The sequence below is a fragment of the Heteronotia binoei genome, chromosome 2 (assembly GCF_032191835.1).
Source record: "Heteronotia binoei isolate CCM8104 ecotype False Entrance Well chromosome 2, APGP_CSIRO_Hbin_v1, whole genome shotgun sequence".
NCBI lineage: Eukaryota > Metazoa > Chordata > Lepidosauria > Squamata > Gekkonidae > Heteronotia > Heteronotia binoei.
In genome coordinates, this window is record NC_083224.1 from 57,085,813 (window position 1) to 57,106,494 (window position 20,682).

Genomic DNA, 20,682 nt, shown 5'->3' on the forward strand with positions numbered 1-20,682 from the left:
TTTAGGATTAACAATTTTATTGCGACATATTTCGTGAGCCACATACCAGTGTGTCCGATGCATGAATTGTAAGAAAGTAAAAAACTTAATTAAACTATCAAGGGTGGAAGCGGGCGTCAGTGAACACAGTGGTATTTGCTTCAGCATAAATATGCATATCGGAATACAAAAATTTTGCCAAGAAGTTACACGACGTAAATGTCACCCTGAACTTTTGAACTTCGACCTTTTTATTATGACGCGCCATAATCTGAGATTTCTCGCGAGAGAGCTAGCGATAAAAAATTAGTGCGTTTTGGAGAAAACTCCACAAACCTCGGATACACTAGCACAACCTATTATAGTTATGAATTGCCGAACAACTCTTATTCCAAAACATATGTTCTCGCGACAATTGCTGGGTGGCACAGGCCGCCCAGGCACAGGATCGTGACTACGACAGGATTTGTGCTGTCGAAATCTCGCGAGAGCCCGTGCAGGGAACTTTGGTCGTCCCCGTACCGACTGCGCGGACCCTCCTCCGAGCGCCAGGACGCGGCGGGCGCCATTTCAGGGAGCAGTCGCTTCTGCTAAAGCCCGCTGTGAATCTCCTTGTTCGGTAGCTTCCTTGACTTTGGCCTTTCCTGTAGAATTCTTAGAGGCCCACAGCCTTTTTCTTGTTCCCTATTCGCTTTTGTTTTCGGAAGAATTTCGCCGTTGCGGGGGCCCGATATTCCCTCCTTCCACAGCACGACCAGAGTCAGAGCGAGCAAACAACGATAGCAGCCGCCTTCCTCACAGACACCTGAGCTAGAAGCGCGACCCCCGGCAGCGCAGGTAACTGACCTTCGCCCCTGGGCTCCCCTTTCTTTGCTTCTCGGTGGGGCGCGAACGCGTTCGACTTGGGCTGAAGTGAGTGTAGCAGCCGCTCCATTGTGTGAGGCCTTTTTCATGGCGGGCATGTCGTTTTTCCTTACGTGCGCCCGAGTCTGGCCTCTCGAGACTTGATGTCCGGTCCCTTTGGTTATGCGCAGGTATAGGCATCTGTTACGCAACCGGGGGAGAAAAATGGGGAAGTAGAGTCGTATGAGAGGAGGGTTCTTCGGATCCTTCCGCCTAGCGAGATTTTACGGGCCCCAGCGGTTGTCTGTATCCCGATGGTAGTGGTGTTTGCCGTAGTATCCCTAAATTTCACCCACTGCTTTAAATATTACTGCGGGAAAGGATTTAAAACTTCGCAATACTTATTCAGGAAGGGCTGATGATAATCGCGAATAATGGTGATTAGTAATGGGAAAGTCATAGCAACTCGCAGAGGAGTAGAACATTTATTTACTACTGGTGTAATTTTTGAGCTTATATAGCTGAAGTCACGTGGGTGGGAGCGGAAACGAACCTTGCCCTGTGTCTGCAAAGGTTTAATACCGGTACGTGTAATGCTAGGATGTACGTGTAGTAGATTCTGTGATACACTTTAAAAGCTTGTGTCAGGTATTTACATTCTTAAAGAAAGTTTGTCAGGGTAGGTAGATTTTACTCATATTAATCTTTCTTCATCGCACGTTTTTCATTTTTAAGTAAGAACCAAACCATTGACTTTTATTTAATAAAACCTTTGTGCTTTGTAAGAGTATTCAGAATTTTAGATCATGATGCCTTTTATCATGTAGAATTTGTTTTGGTGGAAAGTGTGAGGGTAACTGAAGGAAAATCTTTGAGTTTAAGGATGATTTAGGCTTGTTTGTCTGAAAGAGTCCTTCTGTCCACATTAAATTCTGCTTTGCTTTAGCAGTTGAGAGGTGTTTCCAAACGGTATTGAAGTGTTCACTTAGTGGTCTATTAAGAGGGAAGGGTGAAAATACCCACTGTTAAGCTCTTGGTCTAAAATGCTTAGTCTTTACAAAAGTTCAGAGTTAGTAGCGTTTGTGCAGTACTGTTTTTTTTCCTTGATGATATTTATAATTTGCTACAAAATATTGCATCTAAACTAATTTAACATATTTAATATTTCCCAACAAAGTGCAGTGCAGCCTTTTATATAGAAAAAGGCAACTTTTAACTGTTTGGCATAGGATAATAATTCTTTTTAAAACCTGAGCTTTTAACATGTTTGTATCAAATACAGTTTGTTGTAATTGGATTTTAAAAAATTATGCATGGTGCAGTTGAAATGTGTTTAAAATAGGTTTTTTTATGTTTTAATTGAAGTTTTAAAATTGTACACAGACTTTTATGAAACTTTTTTAGTATAATTGTGCTAAATCACTTTTAATGGTACACAATAACACTTGAAACCTTTTGTGAAAATCAGGTAATACTTTGTGGGGGGTTTTTGCATTATTTATTTGAAAGTCATAGTTGAATGGTTAGATATAACCGTGTAGTTCTGGAGTGGCCTCTTAATATAAGTCATATAAAATAAACATCAGATGTTTGAGAGCTGCAAGACATAAATGTTAGATGCTTGAGAGCAGGAAGGAAGGAAAGCAAATAGATGGGGAGAGGAAAAAGGGAGAGGTGGTAGAAAGAAAAAAAACTTAAACTTTAAATGCACTCTTCAAGCCACTGGCTAGCTTGGTTTGGTGAAGTGATTTAAAGAGATAAATGCCTTCTTCTAGGTGGTGGAGGCTTAAAGAGCTACATGTGGCTCCCGAGCCACAGTTTGGCCACCCCTGGTATAGGTGGACATATTAACTGAATGCTGTTTTTAAACAGTAATGAGCTACTCTCTATATAGCTTCTTCCTTTTGTGCTTTGGGAAGATCAGTCTTCAGCAGATTGTGATCTTGTATCTGAGATGCTTCTTTCAGCTTGTTAACTATTTTTGTTTTTTTTGTGAGTGTTCCATTGCTACAGTAACCATTTACAACAATGTACAACTGTGATGTTGGCTAATATTAGTTCTCGACTACAGTTGTGAGGGAATAGTTTGTCAAAACATCACTGATATTTAATTCAGATGGAGCCTGAAAGTATGGTTTAGTCCTGCATGAAAGAGTTTTTGTGCAAGCTATAGCTTGCTATTTGAACTAGCAAATTATTATTTGCCCTTGCTTTCTAAACTAGGATTGGGAATCTGCGAAGTGGTAGCAATTCCTTAAACTGCCATTACATGAGTAATGGAGAAAATGTGCTATCTATTAAGCCTTTTTCATGTAGCATCCAATCACGATTTGTTATATCTCAATCAGTTTGGCAGGTTTGGCTTATTTGAGATTGAAAAGTTGACTTCCAGCTCATATACTTACTCCTTTATGCTACATCATTCCCATTTCGCCTAAGTGTTTAATTTTCAGATGTTCTGTCAATTAAGTGCATTTTTTGTTAGTTTGTGAACTTCATGTTTCTGTCTTGGTTAGAATTAAATCTGTTGGGAAACTTCTTGTCCCTCCAAAATAGCAGCTGTTATTTTGCATATGCAAGGAAACAGATGTGTCAATATCCTAGAGATATGCTGCCACATATAAGTAGGCTTCTCAGATGAGAAATTGATCTTCGATATTTAACAAGTATTGCTTGTGTATCAGCTCCTCCCCCCTGGCTATTACTGTTTTCAATTATTGGCATGGACTTATGGATACCACTTTGCTAGATATATTCATTACCATTTCAGAAAGCTATTTATTTTATATTCAAATATTTTATATTTTGAAAGCATATTTTGTATTTGACTGGACAGTTTGCCATTTGTACAGATGGTGGTTATAAGCATGAGCAGTATAATGTGTTGCTCATCTTGAAAATGTAGTTCTATCACAAAAAAGGCTGTATATTTTAGTGACTTCTTTTTTTTGTTTAAGTGTTAGCCAATGCAGGTCTTCCTGTACCTTTTATGAGCCATGTTTGGACATTGTTATTAGATTTCCTTTTAACTTTGTCTAGTCTTGCGCAATTTGCCTGTCATAGCATCTTAAAACATGGCCAATTCTGGAATCATCCATTGCTGGACATAATCTTGAATAATAGCTTTAGACTACTGTTTCCTAATTAGAAATGTTTCTGGTACATGATACCTACTTCCTCTTGCCGTAAAGCTACACACAATTACTGGGTCAAGCTGGGAAAACATAAAATGTTTTTTTTAAAAAGCAAATCAGTTTTCTCCAAACAATTTAAAATACAGGTTTTTCCCCCTCCATGCTACAGTTATATTTTCAGATAGGTATTCCTTTCTTGGGGAAGTGGTGTATGTTCTCAGTCTTTCTGCAGTTTGAATAACATGCTGCTGTTTGATCAGGTAATTGTCTTCAGTTGCAATATTTTTTCTTGTTTTCTGTCTTTGATTTGTTCACAGTCCTTGTTTTCAGTCACTCTTTTTTTTGTTGGTTTTTCAACTTGGTCTTGAAAAAAGATCCCTTACTAGGAATTTACATGTATTGATATGCAACACTTTTCAATTCAGTCTAATGGTAACATTGGATAACTGTTCTGATTTGTTGCAATCAGGTATCAAAAGTGAGTTGTGCTTGCTGAATTAGGAATTGTGCTTTATAATCAAATCTGGGAAAGATTGTAATTGTCAGAGCTATGGATTAAGGCCAGGTTGCTCTGCACGCTTATCCTAAATTCTACAGTGGGCCTCTTTTCAATATTGTATTGCCATGTTCTGCATCATGTATTTTAAGTATTGTTAGCTGTGACTCTTAACACTTGAATCTTAATTGATCTGTTTACTTTGTTGTTCTCGGTCACTGGATTCTGAATGCTATGGCATAACTTAGTCAAACTTGCATCTCTTCATAGGCATGAGGGTAATATTTTGGTTGTTTTTGGCTGTACTAGATATAACAGAGTTTAGTAATCTTTTCTCCATTTCAATTACCGTAAGTACTTCTAGCTGTACGCATTTTTGATCACTTCAGAAGTCTCCCAGTAGCAAACTATCAGCAGTCTATTAGCTGATCCTATAAGAGGTTCTGGGGTTGTCTTATCTGCTTTTAAATGTTTGATCCAAGAAGGCAGTAATTTATGACAGATCTCATGTGATAAGAAATAAAAATTTGGGAGGCACTTCTAATCTGAAGCTGTAATGAGCTCTCCCCTCCCCCCAATCTAAGGGATGTTTCTCCTACATCCTGGTGGAGGTAAGGGAACAACACAAAATTAATTGGTTTTACAGTTCTAGGATAGCTGTGTTCTCTACTTAACTTCTTTGAATTTTTTTTGTATGAGCAACCTCTGAAGTTGAGTAAGAAGCCTTAAAAGTAACTTTCTGCCAAATGTGTGTTTTGAACAAGCACTCTAGAGCAAGTTAAATGGGAGAGTATCTAGAAGAATATATGCACCTTCAAGAACTCCGTTTCATTCCATATGCAGAAAGTTGAGTGGACCGGCAACTTGTTCAGCTGTGAGGGTTATTTACCCCTGGTTCAAAAAGCTTGATTCTAGCTTACAAATCAAATTTAACATGGGTACTTTAAAATGTTCTTCCTTGTTTTGCTTTTAGGGGTTGCTTGAGGCCTGCGGCCTGTATGTTGCTTGCCCATTGACGAAGCCTGGGCTCGTCATGGTACAGAGACGTTGAGAAACCCCGCTGTAGAGCAACTGCAATATGAGCTGAATGCAGTAATTTCTGTGTGAAATCTTGTTCTATTTAGCCAGGAAGTCTACAGAGGATTGTAATAGTATGTTGTAGCCTTTTAACAGTTAGTCAACCACTTGGGGGGCGGGAAATGCAGTCCACAGCTGATTGTTTCAATTAAACAAGCTCTTCTGAATGTCTTCTAAAACTTGTAAATGTCTAAAGCAATGAGAATTTACTAGACTTGAATAGTAAACATGCTTGTTTGTAGGGTGCTTCTTAAAAATATGAAGTGTATCCACTTTAGCAGAGAGCAATAGGCAAATAAAAAACTGGTGTTTACATCACTTATTTGGCTGAATTTGCTAGTTGCTTGTATGAGCTAAAATTTTATCATCTCAGTAGCATTAAATGTCTTGATGTTTGTTTCAAAACAATGTTTAAGTAGCTAACTTGACTAAATAATTTTGTTCTTCTTTCTAGGTGTCCTGAAAAAATGGCTGATGATATTGATATAGAAGCAATGCTTGAGGCTCCTTATAAGAAGGTGAGAAAATGTACTGTAAGGTCTTTAGCAATATTCATTTAGCATTATTCATGAAACTACTGCTGAACTGTAAACTAACATCCCTGGAGCCCTCATGATTTATCTTATTGGACATGCGTTACATGTAACTTACGAGTAACTATATGCTGTTAATGTAATTATATTGTGCAGTAGTTTCACTTCAGCGTGATGAATAAATGCCCATCTATCTCTCTTTGTAGACTTGCCTAACGATATCTCACCTCTACTCCCATGAATTCACCTTTGATTCCAGTGTGAACTGTCAATCATAAGGTAGTAATTGAGTGACGTATCGCTGTACCGTGGTCCCCCTAGGTAAAACTCAACCGACCAACAAACAAAAACACTCTCCTAAAAACTACCAGCTCCATTTTGGTATAGCAACAAGGTGAATGCAATGGTTTGGGCAAATAGCAGGGTTCCAAGAATAACCTCTTTACCCAAGTTCATGGCAAGCAAATCTTAGCCTGCTTAATGCAAGAAGAGTGACTGCTTCTTCTTTTAACGATAGACTGGTGATTAGTCTTTAACAGGACAGGTGGCAATCAGCTGTTGTGCGAAAGACCTTTCCAAAATTCTTGGATCCCTGAATAGTTCACATTTTATTAAAAGTATGGCAAAGTATCACAGTCTACTATTCATTGTGGAAGTACACTTCTGTTTAGTTATTCAATTTAGAAACAGCTAATTTTGTTAGGATTTCTCTGAATTTCTGAATGTTTAGTACATAGCTTCAGTTCTAAACAGCCACTAAAGTGACATAATTCTTTAGTGTGGACTTTTTCACCGTGTTAGCAAAACTTGAATTTTGCATGCAGTAGCACTGGCTTCACAAATTTATATAAACTTAAAATAATATAGCAGTTGAACTCATGGTGTAACTGGTGTGATAACTACAATAAACTTAACAGCATTTAGTAGTCTATTCTGGAATATGCTTAGTGCAAGTATGTGGTACCAGTTTTGAACAAGTCTTTGTAACCTTTTAAAAATTGTGTTTAGTTTTATGTAATATTTAATAGTTATATAATCATAATTTGTAATAAAAGAATCATGTGTGCTAGTTTAACATGGATATTTTCCATGTAAACAGGTATGGAAATAGGGAATATTTAGGCTGGACTGGTTGGATTATTGATGACTGACTTGGGAGTCGACGTTACTAAAGCAGTGTGAATCCCTGTTTGCTTCAGGGCGAGATGTGTGACAGAGGTGGCATCAAGTTCTTACAGTCCCAACCCTCCAACGAAAATGGGCGAAGATCTCAGGAATGGCATCGGTCACAGGAAATCGATAGTGGCTGGCTGCTAGCTTGGCCACTTGGGGCTTAGGCAGAGATATAGCCTTGGTACTGGTCAAAAGGGATCATAGTCCATGAAATTGCTTTTAAACGTGAAACTTCCTTTTTATGTTTTATTTATTTAACCACTTCAGTGCTGAAAACTACAGGATAACTTAAGTCATGTAAGGAAATGTATACAATTTAAATATTTTCATAATCAGTAATTTTTGTTTTTATAATTTTATTACTTTAAATATAGCAGCAAAGTGGTTAAACAAGCCTATGTAAATTATTAGCCCTCCATTCTAACTGTAAAATAATTTAGTATTAAAATTTTTGTTTTGTATTTTCTTATCCCTGTTCCCATTACCCTTTTGACCACTTGAAATGTTTCCACTTCGTCCTCACGATGTTCTTCTATCAACCCTGCTTAGGATGAGAACAAATTGAGCAGTGCCAATGGCCATGAAGAGCGCAGCAAGAAGTAAGTCTTTACTGTTTTTCTTTAGTGTATACTTTGGACTTTTAGAATCAATAGGTATGGCAGCCCATCCTTCCCTCTCACAGTTTCAGCTTTGTAGACAATATTTTTTGTGCTATTTGTTGCTGCTGTCAAGTCACAGCTAACCATTGGTGACCCTGTAGGGTTTCAAGGCAAGAGATGTTCAGAGTTGGTTTGCTGTTGCCTGCCTCTTTATAGCAACCCTGGACTACTTTGGTGGTCTCCCATACAAATACCAGACAGGTTCAACCCTGCTTAGCTTCCGAGATCTGATGAGATCAGGTTAGCCTAGGCTATCCTGATAAGGGCATTTTGAGTTATATCCAGTGTAAAAAAAATTAAAAAGGTACTGCACAAGGAGATACACTGACACAGTCCTTGCCTTACGCCTTATTTCCAGCGCTTACATTCCACCCATTTTTTTAAAAATTACTTCAGAAGGATCAATGTCTAAAAGTTCCTACAAAACCTATACCAGTGCAAATGTTTTCTTGCTGTATGGTGCTTAAAGATAGTGTTATGATAGCTTAAAAACTAAGTGAAATAGATTTCTTGAGTTCCTTCCCTTCCCCTATTGTGCAATCTTAATATAAACTAGTTGCCATATGGTTGCTGTTTAAAAAGAGAAAAATGCTTGAGAGCTTCAGCTGTGAAACACCTAGCATTTTGACTAGTTTGACCCTCCAAGAAGTTGAAAGGCATGTGAATAACTTTTTAAAGAGAAAAATATGCTGGTACTCATATTTATAATTGCTTCTAGAGTAGAGTTTAATTTACATTTTTGTAGGCATCTGTGTCTATCATACAGGTGCATTTTCTGTAAATGTGACCTCCCTTGTAAAAGATCATAAAGGATGTGTGCAAAATTCAGAAATATAGCACATCTTATTGATTACACTTTTCTCTCTCTCCCCTGTCCAGTTCTAATGGTGGAAGAGCAATTTAATCCACCTTTCTTGTTAGCAGATGTTTTCTGTGTCTAAATCTGTTGCATATTGTGATTAACTTAATCATTTGGGAGCTAGTTTACTGTTGCATTGGGTTATCAGTGAAATATTTTCATTGAAGAAACATGCTTGAGATTGTTCGCAGCTTAAGGCTCAAAACCTTAAAAAAAGTTGCTAGTGTTCTATAAAATAGAAATTATGTCATAGTTTTGCATTACAAAAGTGTGCCCCCCCACGAATTTACATCAGCTGATGTTCTGGGAAGTGCTTTTGCTTTGGGTGTATTGGTAAATTGCCCAACTCTGATGTTTGCTTGGAGCATTTTAAATTCTCTCAATTGTTCAGAGCGGTAATGATGGTAGTGATATAATGCAGGAAATACTCACAGACATTTCATGTAGGATACTTTTACAAGAAAGCAAAAGTTATGAAACATAAGTAGTCTTGCAGTCAGCTGCCAAAGATCGAGCCAAGTAATCTCTTTCTTTCAACTAGCCATGATCTGTTGGGACAGTATTTACATAGCTGCCTCTTTGATGCTTATCTTTGGTGATGATGTAGGGCTCTACATTCTGTTCCCAACAGGTAGGAGGCTATGAGTATCTAGCTCATCTTTTCTACTGTGAGGAGTAGTTTTTGCTGTTTCTCTCCTCATACCTGGAACCCCATATTGCTGGAGGGGGCATCACCTGAATATCAAGGGCAGCATTTTGGAGAGTTGTGTGGGGTTGCAGTGAGGGGAGCAAAAGAGTTCAATTCCATTAGCAGAATTTCTCTCTCTGATTAAACCCTTTGTTAGGCCATTGGGTGAACAGCCCAAATGATTTTTCTCTGAGTTATGTCTTTAGCTAGCCAACATCCCCAGTAACTTCAAACTAAGATTTCTTGGCAATATTTAATGTCTTTGTCAAGAATTTACAGTTTGGAGCCATAACTTGGAAACTTTTTGCCTAATTTCTGCTCAGAATGACTAAAGAGGGATCCATAATGAAATAGCAAGAACAATTCTGTAAAAATGCTGAATAGATGGTGCAAAACATATGTAATATGTGAAATTCTTGTTTTTCAGACTTAGCTTATGGATAAAATTGCATATGGAGCCCAGAGTTTTGGCCCACCTGCTGCATATTATACATCAAAGTTTTTCCCATTTAGTCTATCATCAGGTACTTTACAATAGCTGGCCATCTCTCTAGTGAGGTAATATATCTAGGGCTAAACATTTCCCTCTCCTGACTATTGGATGCATACCTCATTTTAGTTTTAAGGATGGTGTATGGTTGCATGAATATATCCAGCCTATTTTTAATTGACCCTAGCATGTGATTCTCTGGGAGAATTTAGCTTAGTGATAACACAGAAAAACATCATACACAAAGGTAACACAGAGGTAATACATATTAAAGTAGAACGTGTTTACAGGTTATTTTAGGTATCTCAGTGGAAATTTGTTTCAGTTTTCATATACATGAATAGTTAGGAACAAGGAAATGGTGCAGAGTGATAGCTGTGGCATCCTATCAATGTATAATTGCTAACTAGTAACATTAACAATAATTATGAACTGCACTTAGGTGGGGCTTCTAGTGGCCTCTTATCCAGGTGGTTTAGGTTGTCTGTATACGGATACAGTGGCAACATCTTGTGGTCTTAGATAATTTGCTGGGTTTAGGAATACATTAATTTCCCTGCAAAGTTCTCAAACAGTTCTACTTAGTCTCATTAGACATACCTCGTCCTGAATAATGTGGTTAGCTGCCCCTCTATGATCTCATTTCCTCTGTTTTGACAAGTCTGTCCAGGGCAGCTCCAACATGGTAAATAAACATTTTGACATAATTAAACATATAGTATGTTGCCTTCTGCATACTTTCAGATGATGGGCAACTAGACATCCATGTGGCAAGTACATATATTTTCTAAATATCAGTTATGACCAACATAGGATGGAACTCACATCCTTCCATCCAGAGAGCACTTTATTATAGCAGCTTGTTAACTTGCTCTTTTATATTTGTTTGGAATTCCAAGGGTCAATGACATGGTCTTCTTGGTTAATCAAGAAACTATATCAAGCATGACTAATATACATTAAGATTTTAAATATATTCACTTTTGGTAGTATGCTGTACATAGTGTCCAGTGAATGTGATTCAAGATTACATCTTGGTTCAGTCACTGAACCCTCATGCATAAAAGTGATGCTATTTATGTCATGCATAGAGTGATAGCCTTGCCTGTGGTTTTCAAATGGTCTTTCCACATAAAGTTAAGCGAACTTTCTGAAATCCTTATATGTTCTGACCATGAAAAAATATTTTCTACTGAATATTTACTCTTCTGCAGATAGTTTTAATACCTTGGAGATAACAGCCTTCTTGGTCATGTCATTCCTAACTACTTGCTTATTGATACTGATCTGTGTCAAATACCTAGTATCAACAGAATCCATCCAGATATTTATATACTGTGGTAAGCTTGTCAAAGTTCAGTAAGTTGCCTGCAAGCTTATCAGAGCTGAAGAAGCATCATGCAGTTCTTTCATAAAAGCACTGAAGATTTATATTACTTCAAAATCACTAGCAAAGCAATCCTGACTTTGCAAGACGTGAATTCTTAACTTTTTTCTGTTGCAATTTTCCAGAGTACCACAGGATATAAAACTGCTTCCAACCAGTAGAACAAGATTTTTCTTACAGTTTTCTTGTGTGGTCTATTGGACATCTTGGCCAGCTTTCTGGATGCAGCACAAAATAGTATGTTTGTAAACAACAAAGTAAAAACCCATTGCTTTTTTATTTGATTCAGTGTTTTTGGATTAAACCTTTTGAGAGCTGTTGGGAAAGCCTCTTTCTGAGTTCATATGTTGGCAAGATTTTCTGTTTTGCATACACTTGAGATTGTTCAACCCTCTTCATATAGTACCTCTTCATGAAGGGTGTTGCCCTGGTGACAGGGTCTGCTGATGAACTATGCAAGGGTTGTTCTGAGCCACATTTTGTTTTTTTTAATCTTTAGCCGCAGGTTGATTCAGTAGCTGGAGCCATACAATTGAAGAGATGTTATGTCTGCTTTGAATTGAAAGGTCCTGAGTTTTATAGTAATCTGGGTTTGCTGTTGTTGGATTCCTGTTTTTCCTGTGGGTAAAATGAAAAATAATGCACATGAGAATTGCAGCAGCCTAAAATGAATAATTAAAAGATGCAAACTATGTTTTTCTTTGATAAAAGGGAGACGGATTTTAATCATTTTGATAGAAGACCCTTAGAAAGCAGGTATTTTATTCAATCTTGATGGGCTCTTTGCATTCTGTGATCACATTCTTGACCACAGATCAGTAAAATAGAAATGAATTGGGATTTATTTTAAAATGGTCCTAAGATACTCACCTGGACTATCTATTTGAATTTCATGATATGCTTGGATTTTATATGCTTTCTATGTTGTTGTAATGGTGGCCATTCAGAACAGCATCTGTGATCTTGGCTAAGAATTTCTGATCCCAGTCAGTGTATTGCAAAACCCAGTTTCAGAAACCTTTAGTATGTTTTAGAATGGCACAAATGTGTAGTATTCCCAAAAATACACTTAACTACAAATTAAGTTAAAGCAGGTATACAATATTAAAGGTAGCAGTAGAACAGCAGTCCTCCATTAATAGTTTCTCACTGACTAGAAAGGGGTAAGAAATTTTTTCCATAATGTGATTGTTCTTATTTAGAAAATCAAATTTCCATTGTCCTGTAAGTCTGCTGTGTGTCCTATTTTTGTATATACTAGCCTTATGCGTGCTATTTATCCAGTGTTGCCACTAACCTGGGGGTAAAAAATTACTTCCCCAGAAGAATAAGTGCTGTCAATAATTGAAAAGTAAATTGTTCTGAGTACTAATTTTTCTGTTGCTTTGCAGCAGGGTTGGGGGGATTTAAGATAGGGTATATATTTTAGAATGTTTTTTCTCACACTGGGGATTCAAAATAGCAAAATGAAATATCAAAATAAAGATTACAAAAATCATTTATACCCCCAAAACTGCCCAATACAGACTTTAGGCAGGCAGTGAGTTGTGAGGACATTTTAAGCAGTTGATGGTTCCACTGGTACAGTGCATACAGAGCCACATGCTAAGGGCCAAAAGTTTAAGAGCATCTTTGGCTCTTGTCTGGCAGTTTTCACTAAAGGCTTCTACCTCTAAGGCCTAAATATACCCCGCTTTTCCCAGTGGGGACCTGAAGTGGCTTACAATGTTCTACCCTTCTCTGTTTTATGTTCATTAACAACTCTGAGGGATAAGTTAGGCTGAGACTGTGTGATTGGCCCAAGGTTACTCAGCAAGCTTCTGTGGCAAAGTGGGGATTTGAGCCTGGGTCTCCCAGATCTTAGTGTGACTGACAGCTAAACCACTCTAGTTTAGTGGTAGTACTGATAGATGGGGCAGGGAGGATTTTTCTCCTGAAACATTACCTCATTGGATATATTTCTTACTGTTGAAGAGTACTAGTGTGGTATGGTTCTTAAGAGTGTCAAATGAGGATGTAGGAGATGCAGATTTGAGTGTCCATACTGCCTTCAAAGCTTGCTGAATGACTTTGATCCAGTAATTGAGGATACCCTATCTCACATGATTGTTGTGAGGATAAAATGGAAGAGAAGAGAATGATACAAGCTGCTTTATTTAGGTCTCCATTGGGAAGGAAGGCATGATGTAAATGGAATGAATAAATAATGCCTGATACTCAGGGAAATGTTGCTGTAGTGTGCAGCAAGTGGCCAAAACTCTGGAACCCATAAATAATTTTATCCGTTAGTGAAGTATGTAAAGCACGAGTTCCACATGTGCTGTGTGCTGTCTATTCAGTTTTTTTTAACAAAGTTCCATTGTTAATAGATCTTTTCAAGTCATCTTGAACCCATACCTCCAAATTATGTTTAAAAAAAAGTGCAGAGTGAAAAAATTGTAGTGCTATGCCCTTAAATGCATTCTGATTAGTTATCACTTTGAGTTCATTGGATAACATAAGCCACTGAATACACAGTAGTTCTCAGAGGGTGATACAAAACATAAGTAAGCTTTTGTCTTTTGACAAAGTTTGCAGTAGTTAGCCTGTTTTTATATGCTTTGCAAATTTGTGATGCCCATGCGAGACAGTTATAGTTACTAGTTCCTTCACTTGGAAGTGATCCTTGCTGCCCCCTTTGCTGAGTGGGAAGCTACAGTAGTCCAGATAATCTTAATATTTGCAAAGAGCAAAACTAAGTAATCGTTATATTTTTCTAGTGAATTGTAGTGCTAAAGAGCTGTGATCTGATATTTCTTGCTATATAGCAGTTGACTATTCCCATGGTGTTGCAGTACTGTACTGAAATATTTGTTATAAGAATACTGCTGTTAATTATGCCATTTGCAAGCATAACTAGATTATAAAATAAATAATGAGACTAAAACCATTATTTTCCATACAGGGGAAAAGGTGTTTGTAGAATGTAAACATGGCAAATTTCAGAGTCATTGCTATAGTTTTGAATTATAATTTCCTTTTAAGCCTGTTCAGATACCTTGCAGATTAAAATGCAAATCATTTGCATTATTTAAAGCATTTATAAACTGAAATGGTATAGGAATAGGAATGAACTCAGCTTTGAAGAGACATGAACAAAAAATGATTTTCTGTCTTGCTACTGTGTCCCTCAAGTTATGGTTAGTTAAAGGTTCAGTTTTAACGACAATTAATTGAATTGCACATGACAGTTTCTATATGCATCCTAGTTTGCAGAAGAATGGGCCGCATGCTTAATCCCAAAAACTGAAGGCAAATTTCGTTTGCATTACTAAATACCACCTCTGCTAACTGTGTCAAGTCCAGCATCCTGGATGCAGCTTTATCACAGATGACATGACAAAGAATTCATTGTGATTTCAAAAATGTTCTTAATTTGTATGTTGCAGTTTCTAATAGAATTAAAAATAATGAACTCCCAAATTCTTGTTAAAATTGCTTGTAAAGATAGTCACTGGGCTCTTAGGTTGTAGCTGTACCAGAGGAACCATAGGTATTATTTCTAAAACTGCCTACCCAGCAGTTCCTTAAGTGACTGTTTTCTTTAAGTAAAGGTTTGTAGTGCAAACTCTCAGAAATAATTTCATTATTACCTAGGGAATAGAATCTATGATGAATAAAATTTCAAGACAAATGTGAACTTCAGAGTAATAATGAAGCCTGTTTATTAAAAGCAATTAAAAAGCACTGTCTTTTCTATGTGCAAGGCATAGTGCAGGCTATTCTGATAGTTGCAAAAACAAATAATGTAAACTATTGTGTATTGATGAATATGCACATTTTATTAAGTTAAAAGTGCTATGTCTTGCTGCAGGTTTTGTGCTTTGTTGTAAACAGAACAGCACCAAGTATTTCTTGCTCATGTATCATTGGATCCTTCTGTTGGATCCTACCAAATGTGTTGCTAAATTAATTTTGTTCAGGTAATGGCACCTAGGAGACATTGAGTACACACTGCTTAACAATAGTTAAAGGCCAGTCATGACACTGAAATTCAGAAATCAATCTGAAAAAAACTGAATCTAGTGTAGTAATTGTATGAACACTTTTCTAAACTCTTCACAAACCGTAGAGAATATAAATAATATGGACAAAGATTAAAATGTTAATGTAATTCTGTCTTTGCTTTCTGGCACATCATAAGGTAAACAGTAACATATCAGAATTTCATCTTGACTTTGGCACCCAAATTCCATAGAGCTTTACTTTTAAAAGTATACTGGCATTTCTGTTACTATTTAAAGGTCCCTTAAGAAGCAGATAGTTAACTGGAAGTAGGTTAAACCATTGGCTCTAATGGAAATAATTCTTTATTTGGAGCATAATGTCCTTATGGAGCAAGTCTAGTGTACTCAGGCAAGAATGAAAGGAATGTCTCATTAAATGTTCAGTGCAGAGTAAATTGTGAGTTTCTGCAAAAATAACACGGTATATCTTTAGTTACCTGATATTTCTTACGTGTTGTAACGTGGTTACATGGTTAATGAAACCCCTGCTCAGTCTTGGAAGAAAGTAGACATTCAAAGACTACAGCAGCAATATGTTAAATTGATAGTGGATGTGAATGTAGTATATTACCTAAATAACATATGCAAATGAATTTGTTTAAATGAGTTTGTTGGCTCTACTCCTACTTGAAGATTGGCTAGTGTTCCATTATTTTAGCTTACTTCTGTATTATGTTTATATATTCAGACATAGCCAAAGAAAAATTAAGTACAGCTATAAATATAAAAATGTATAAATATTAATAAAACAATATTAGGATGCATTATCAAGTGATACCAGTTAGACATTAATAGCCTTCCAGAATTAAAAAAAAAAATTGAGACTCCTCCAGAGGACCTGTATATATGGCATCAGTCTCATTTTGTGGAAACTGCAGCTTGTGAAAGCAGCTGAAAAGGCTGTCCTTTGGAACTCTACCAAATGTATTTCAGATTGAGCAGATTTCCACAGAAAGTTTATAGCTACAGATCTTAAAAGCGAGGCAGGTTGGTTGGGGGAGGAGGCCCTCCAAATACTCTGGACCCAAACTGTTTAGGATTTTTGAGATCAGAAATTGCACTTCAGTTGGACTTGGTAGCAAAATAGTTGATACAGTTCCATCTGGATATTACCAGGACATGTTAACTGGCTGTTCATGCATGCTTGCTGCCTTTGAAAACAGGTTACCTGAACATGTTGTGTTTTCTTGCTCAGGAGAAAAAAGAGCAAGAGCAGAAGTCGAAGCCATGACAGGAAAAGAAGCAGAAGTAAGGAACGCAAACGAAGTCGTGAACGGGAGAGGAAAAAAAGCAAAAGCCGAGAAAGGAAACGCAGCAGAAGTAAAGAACGCAGACGTAGCCGTTCTAGAAGCAGAGAACGTCGTTTCAGAGGCCGTTACAGAAGTCCCTAGTAAGTTATTTTTAAGAAAAAAAACCATGAAATAAGTTTTATAGTTTTAAAGCTTTACCTTAAATTCTATGGGTATTTTTATTTCGAGTTGAATATTTTTTAATCATTCGAAATTGAGAAATTAAGGAGAAGTGTGGTCAAATATTATTCAGACCAGTAATGTAGTTCCCTACACCAATATGATTGTAGTGATGTACATTGGTGAAGGTTCATAATCAGGTTATTATTGGTGGTTAATAATTGAGGTATTGGTGAATAAGTTTGATTGTAATAGTGCATCTCGTGCCAAAATGCTGTCAAGAAAAGTATAAGCTTGTTACATGTATGCAATGTTTAATATTCCTTTTCTTTCTTTTTAAACATCTAGTTCTGGTCCAAAGTTCAACAGTGCCATGAGAGGAAAGATTGGCTTGCCTCACAGCATCAAAATAAGGTTTCTTTTTTAAAATTTTACTTTGGGCAATTAACTGGCTGTGTAAATATTTATGATTTTCATAATTCTGTGTATTTCCCCCCATAGCAGACGCCGTTCCAGGAGCAAAAGTCCATTCAGAAAAGACAAGAGTCCTGTGAGGTACACTTGAATTCTGCTATTTAATTTCGGTTAACTATAAAGTGTTGTAAGGCAAATCCCATTCACAGTTGCCGCTTCTAGAATCTACTTTCAGACTATTTGGATTGATGTGCTACTTTATGGATTGTGTTGTATAGTGGGCAAACCTACCTTTGTTCAGGACAAGTGAACACTTAATGCACTATGTTGTACTGCATAGTGGTGGTAATCATAATGTCCCAAGCACTGGATGTGTGTCTTCTGAAAGGTACCTTTGTTTCTGCTTGTCTTTAATTGGCATGTAGTGTGAAAGGCAACTGTGTTACACCTCTGGGGTGTTAACGCCATTTAATTGACTTGGTAGTTACATCCTGATGCATTAAAATCATGAAACATTTTCATGCAGGGAGGGAGAAGGGTAAGGTAAAAGAACTTTGGGACTTTTATCTGCCTCCTAGCTCCATGGTGATGGCTCCCATAAAGCAAGAAAATGCTACCTTGGTACAGGGGATGAAGCTGACCCCCTCCCGCTCAGCCCCAGGCAGCCAACATATAAGAAGATGCAGGTGGCGCCTGTGTTCCAGGTTCCTGCATGGTAGTGATTCTTCTTTAGCAGTGAAGCAAGTGGGCAACAGGGGCACAACAGAGCAGTTGGCCTTTGCCAGCTATGTCTTGCACACTTTTCTTTTGCCAAAACCAGTGGCTATGGAAGGCGGTACCATTATGCTTTTCCTGTGTTTGTTTGGTGAGATTTTCCTGCATGAATCAGAGTTCCACTGGTATGTAGGAACTCACTTCTGGCTTCTCCTTCGTAGTATTTCTGTACAGTGTGCCCAAATAAGGGGACCCCACTTTGAAAATGGGAGTAATTCTGTGATAAGAAGAGTGGAAGTGTAACTCGGGCATATGTTGTGTAACTGCTATGTGAATGAAGCTTGGACTTTGCATCCATACTTGCTACAATGTCACAGATAAATGGAAGTTTTGGAGATGGAGAAACAGGTACTTTTGGGAGAAGGACAGGGGGAAACCCTGTTCTGAATGTTACCCAAATGGCCTACATGGGTATATACCTTGACTATAGGAGTGTTTCCCTTTAATATGTTAGAAGCCTATACACGTGTGCTCAGGATTACTTTTGGAACCATTCTACCAGATGTATACCAGTGTCCAAAATTTGATCTAACACCATATAATGGTTTGCAGATTCTTAGAAGTAAACAGGCACTGTTTCAAAGTTAAGAATGTATTAAAAACAGAAAAACAAAGGGAATCAGCAAGTTGCATACAGAGATGGAAACATAGACACACACAGTAGATAACTTCTACATGTCCTAACCTACTAAATCCTAAGCAAAGCAAATGTTACTACTCTTAAGGGGAACTGGAGAGGGAGAAGGAAGAGGAAATAAGACATATGAGCCTATCCTGGTAAGTGATGTGCAGTAAGGTTTGTCAGAGGAAGGAGAAAGCAGCATTGGAGAAAGAACGCTGGGGGAGCAGAGTGCTAAGGGCACCTGCATTAAGGAGACCCCACTTTGAAAATGGGAGTAATTCTGTGATAAGAAGAGTGGAAGCAAAGGTGTAATTCGGGCACATGTTGTGTAACTGCTGCACCTGCATTAAGCAGTAGGGTAGATGAAGAATAATGCACATGTTCCCTACTATGAGTTCCCATCTGAGGATTTAAAGCCCGTTGCTGGAGCTCAGTGCTGAGATGTGACCTAACAGCTAGAACAAAGTGCTGTATTCTCAGGTGCCTTTATACCCCAAAAGTGTTGTTATAGGTATTTCTCAAAATGGATTGGATTGAAGCCAAAAGTTTAAACCTCATTGGTGGATCAGTGGGTCATAGTTACCTGGAAAGATATTGTGGGTGAAATTGGGGGCATCATGTCATCTTTGATGCTGTTTATAGCCCAGATAGAGTAACAGGCTAGGTTTATTTGGTTCCCATTTGGCTAGGTTGAATTTTTTTGAAAACATAGTGAAAGGGCGTAAAGATGTGAAAGTCTGAGATGGATGTGTTGACATGTTAGTCTTATCTCTCAGACAGTCCCTGTTGGTGTTTCTGTAATGACAAATTAGTTGCACTTTGCTGCACTGAGATTTTTCTGTCTTCTAGGTTATGGAAATATGTACCTTCCTATTTTTTCAAAATTTGGATGCAGCCAAATTAAGAAATAAAATAAAAAGGATGCCAACTATGTCCATATGTGCTGGTCTAAGAGCAGCACTCGAAGAAAACAAGAGGGAAATCAAAACGTTTTGTAATGGCCTTCAGTCTCAAAAATTAATTTATAGTTTCTTAAAGTATAAAAGTATATTATACTTAAATCCTTGAGGACTCTCAGAAATATTTGGGATGTACCAAGTAGGCTGTGATGTGGAGGGTCACAAATTATGGTTCAAGTATGTTGTTAACTCTCTTAAAATCTAAGACGATATTTATTTTGTTGATTTATATTCCACCTTTTTCCATGAACGGGCTCAGGGCGGAGAACAACATATTAAACAACAACAGTTAAAACTTACAGTTAATGGTCAATTTAACAAAATTTAAGACATAGAAACAACATAGGCGTATCAATTCCAGCATAGCTTAGTTTGTGTAGCTTGCAGGGGGTACATTCTATACACTTTTGAACCTGTGCCTGACATTTCCACCCAAAGAGTTTCCTGGCTTGACCCTAGTCCTGTTGGGTTTGCACTGCCACAATGGCACTGGTTCTGATGGGCAAACTGCAGTGATTCTGTTGGGCTTGCAAAAACACCCCCCATCTTTAGTTTCTACTGAGAGATTATCTGGTTTGACCTTAGTCCTTTGGAAATAATGGGGGATGGGGGCAATTTCTTTAGGGGGCTGTAACCTGGACCCCATAAATCCAACCATCACCAGCCTTGGAGGACAGGTAGAGGAGAGTCACCTGGAGATCCCCTGAGAGTCTGATGTTTCTAGGACATGATGAGTCTAGCCAGTGCCTGGATTGACCTGGAAATTCTGTCAGCTATTTCATGTTTCTTGATGAAAGATGTACAGGATGGAAATCAAACACAAGGGGTATTTGATAAAAATTATCCCTATCCTCCATTGTATGTTCAGTGCTTTTGGAAATTTTTGTTGTTGCTTCCTCACAGCATTATGGTGCATTCATATATCTCTGAAGGGGTCTTTAGCTTTTCTCAAACCTGCCTTGTTCTGAAATTTTGGGAGAAATTGCAGTGAAGCCTGGATGGCTGCTGTGTGTGGATAAATTTGAGTTTTCTGGCCTATATGGCAACCATTCCCCCTCCCCCGCCATTGGGATTAATATTAATAACACTAGAATATTGTTATACTAGTAAATGTAGGTTTTCTGAATTTCTAACTTCCAT

General features: G+C 37.7%; 1 protein-coding gene across 10 annotated transcripts in view; it reads left to right on the forward strand.

The window, feature by feature from the left end:
• The first annotated feature begins 463 nt into the window (after window positions 1-463).
• Window positions 464-20,682, forward strand: part of RBM39 (RNA binding motif protein 39) — a 37,545-nt gene continuing 17,326 nt past the window's right edge. Inside the window, exons 1-7 of one of the 10 annotated variants that reach the window (XM_060231039.1) lie at window positions 5,994-6,047; window positions 6,269-6,341; window positions 7,785-7,834; window positions 9,869-9,965; window positions 16,560-16,754; window positions 17,122-17,187; window positions 17,275-17,328. In XM_060231039.1, the coding sequence (XP_060087022.1) occupies window positions 17,147-17,187; window positions 17,275-17,328 (95 nt within the window). In that variant the 5' untranslated portion in view covers window positions 5,994-6,047; window positions 6,269-6,341; window positions 7,785-7,834; ... (1 more) ...; window positions 16,560-16,754; window positions 17,122-17,146. The other 9 variants (XM_060231032.1, XM_060231033.1, XM_060231041.1 and 6 more) reach the window with 9 other exon arrangements.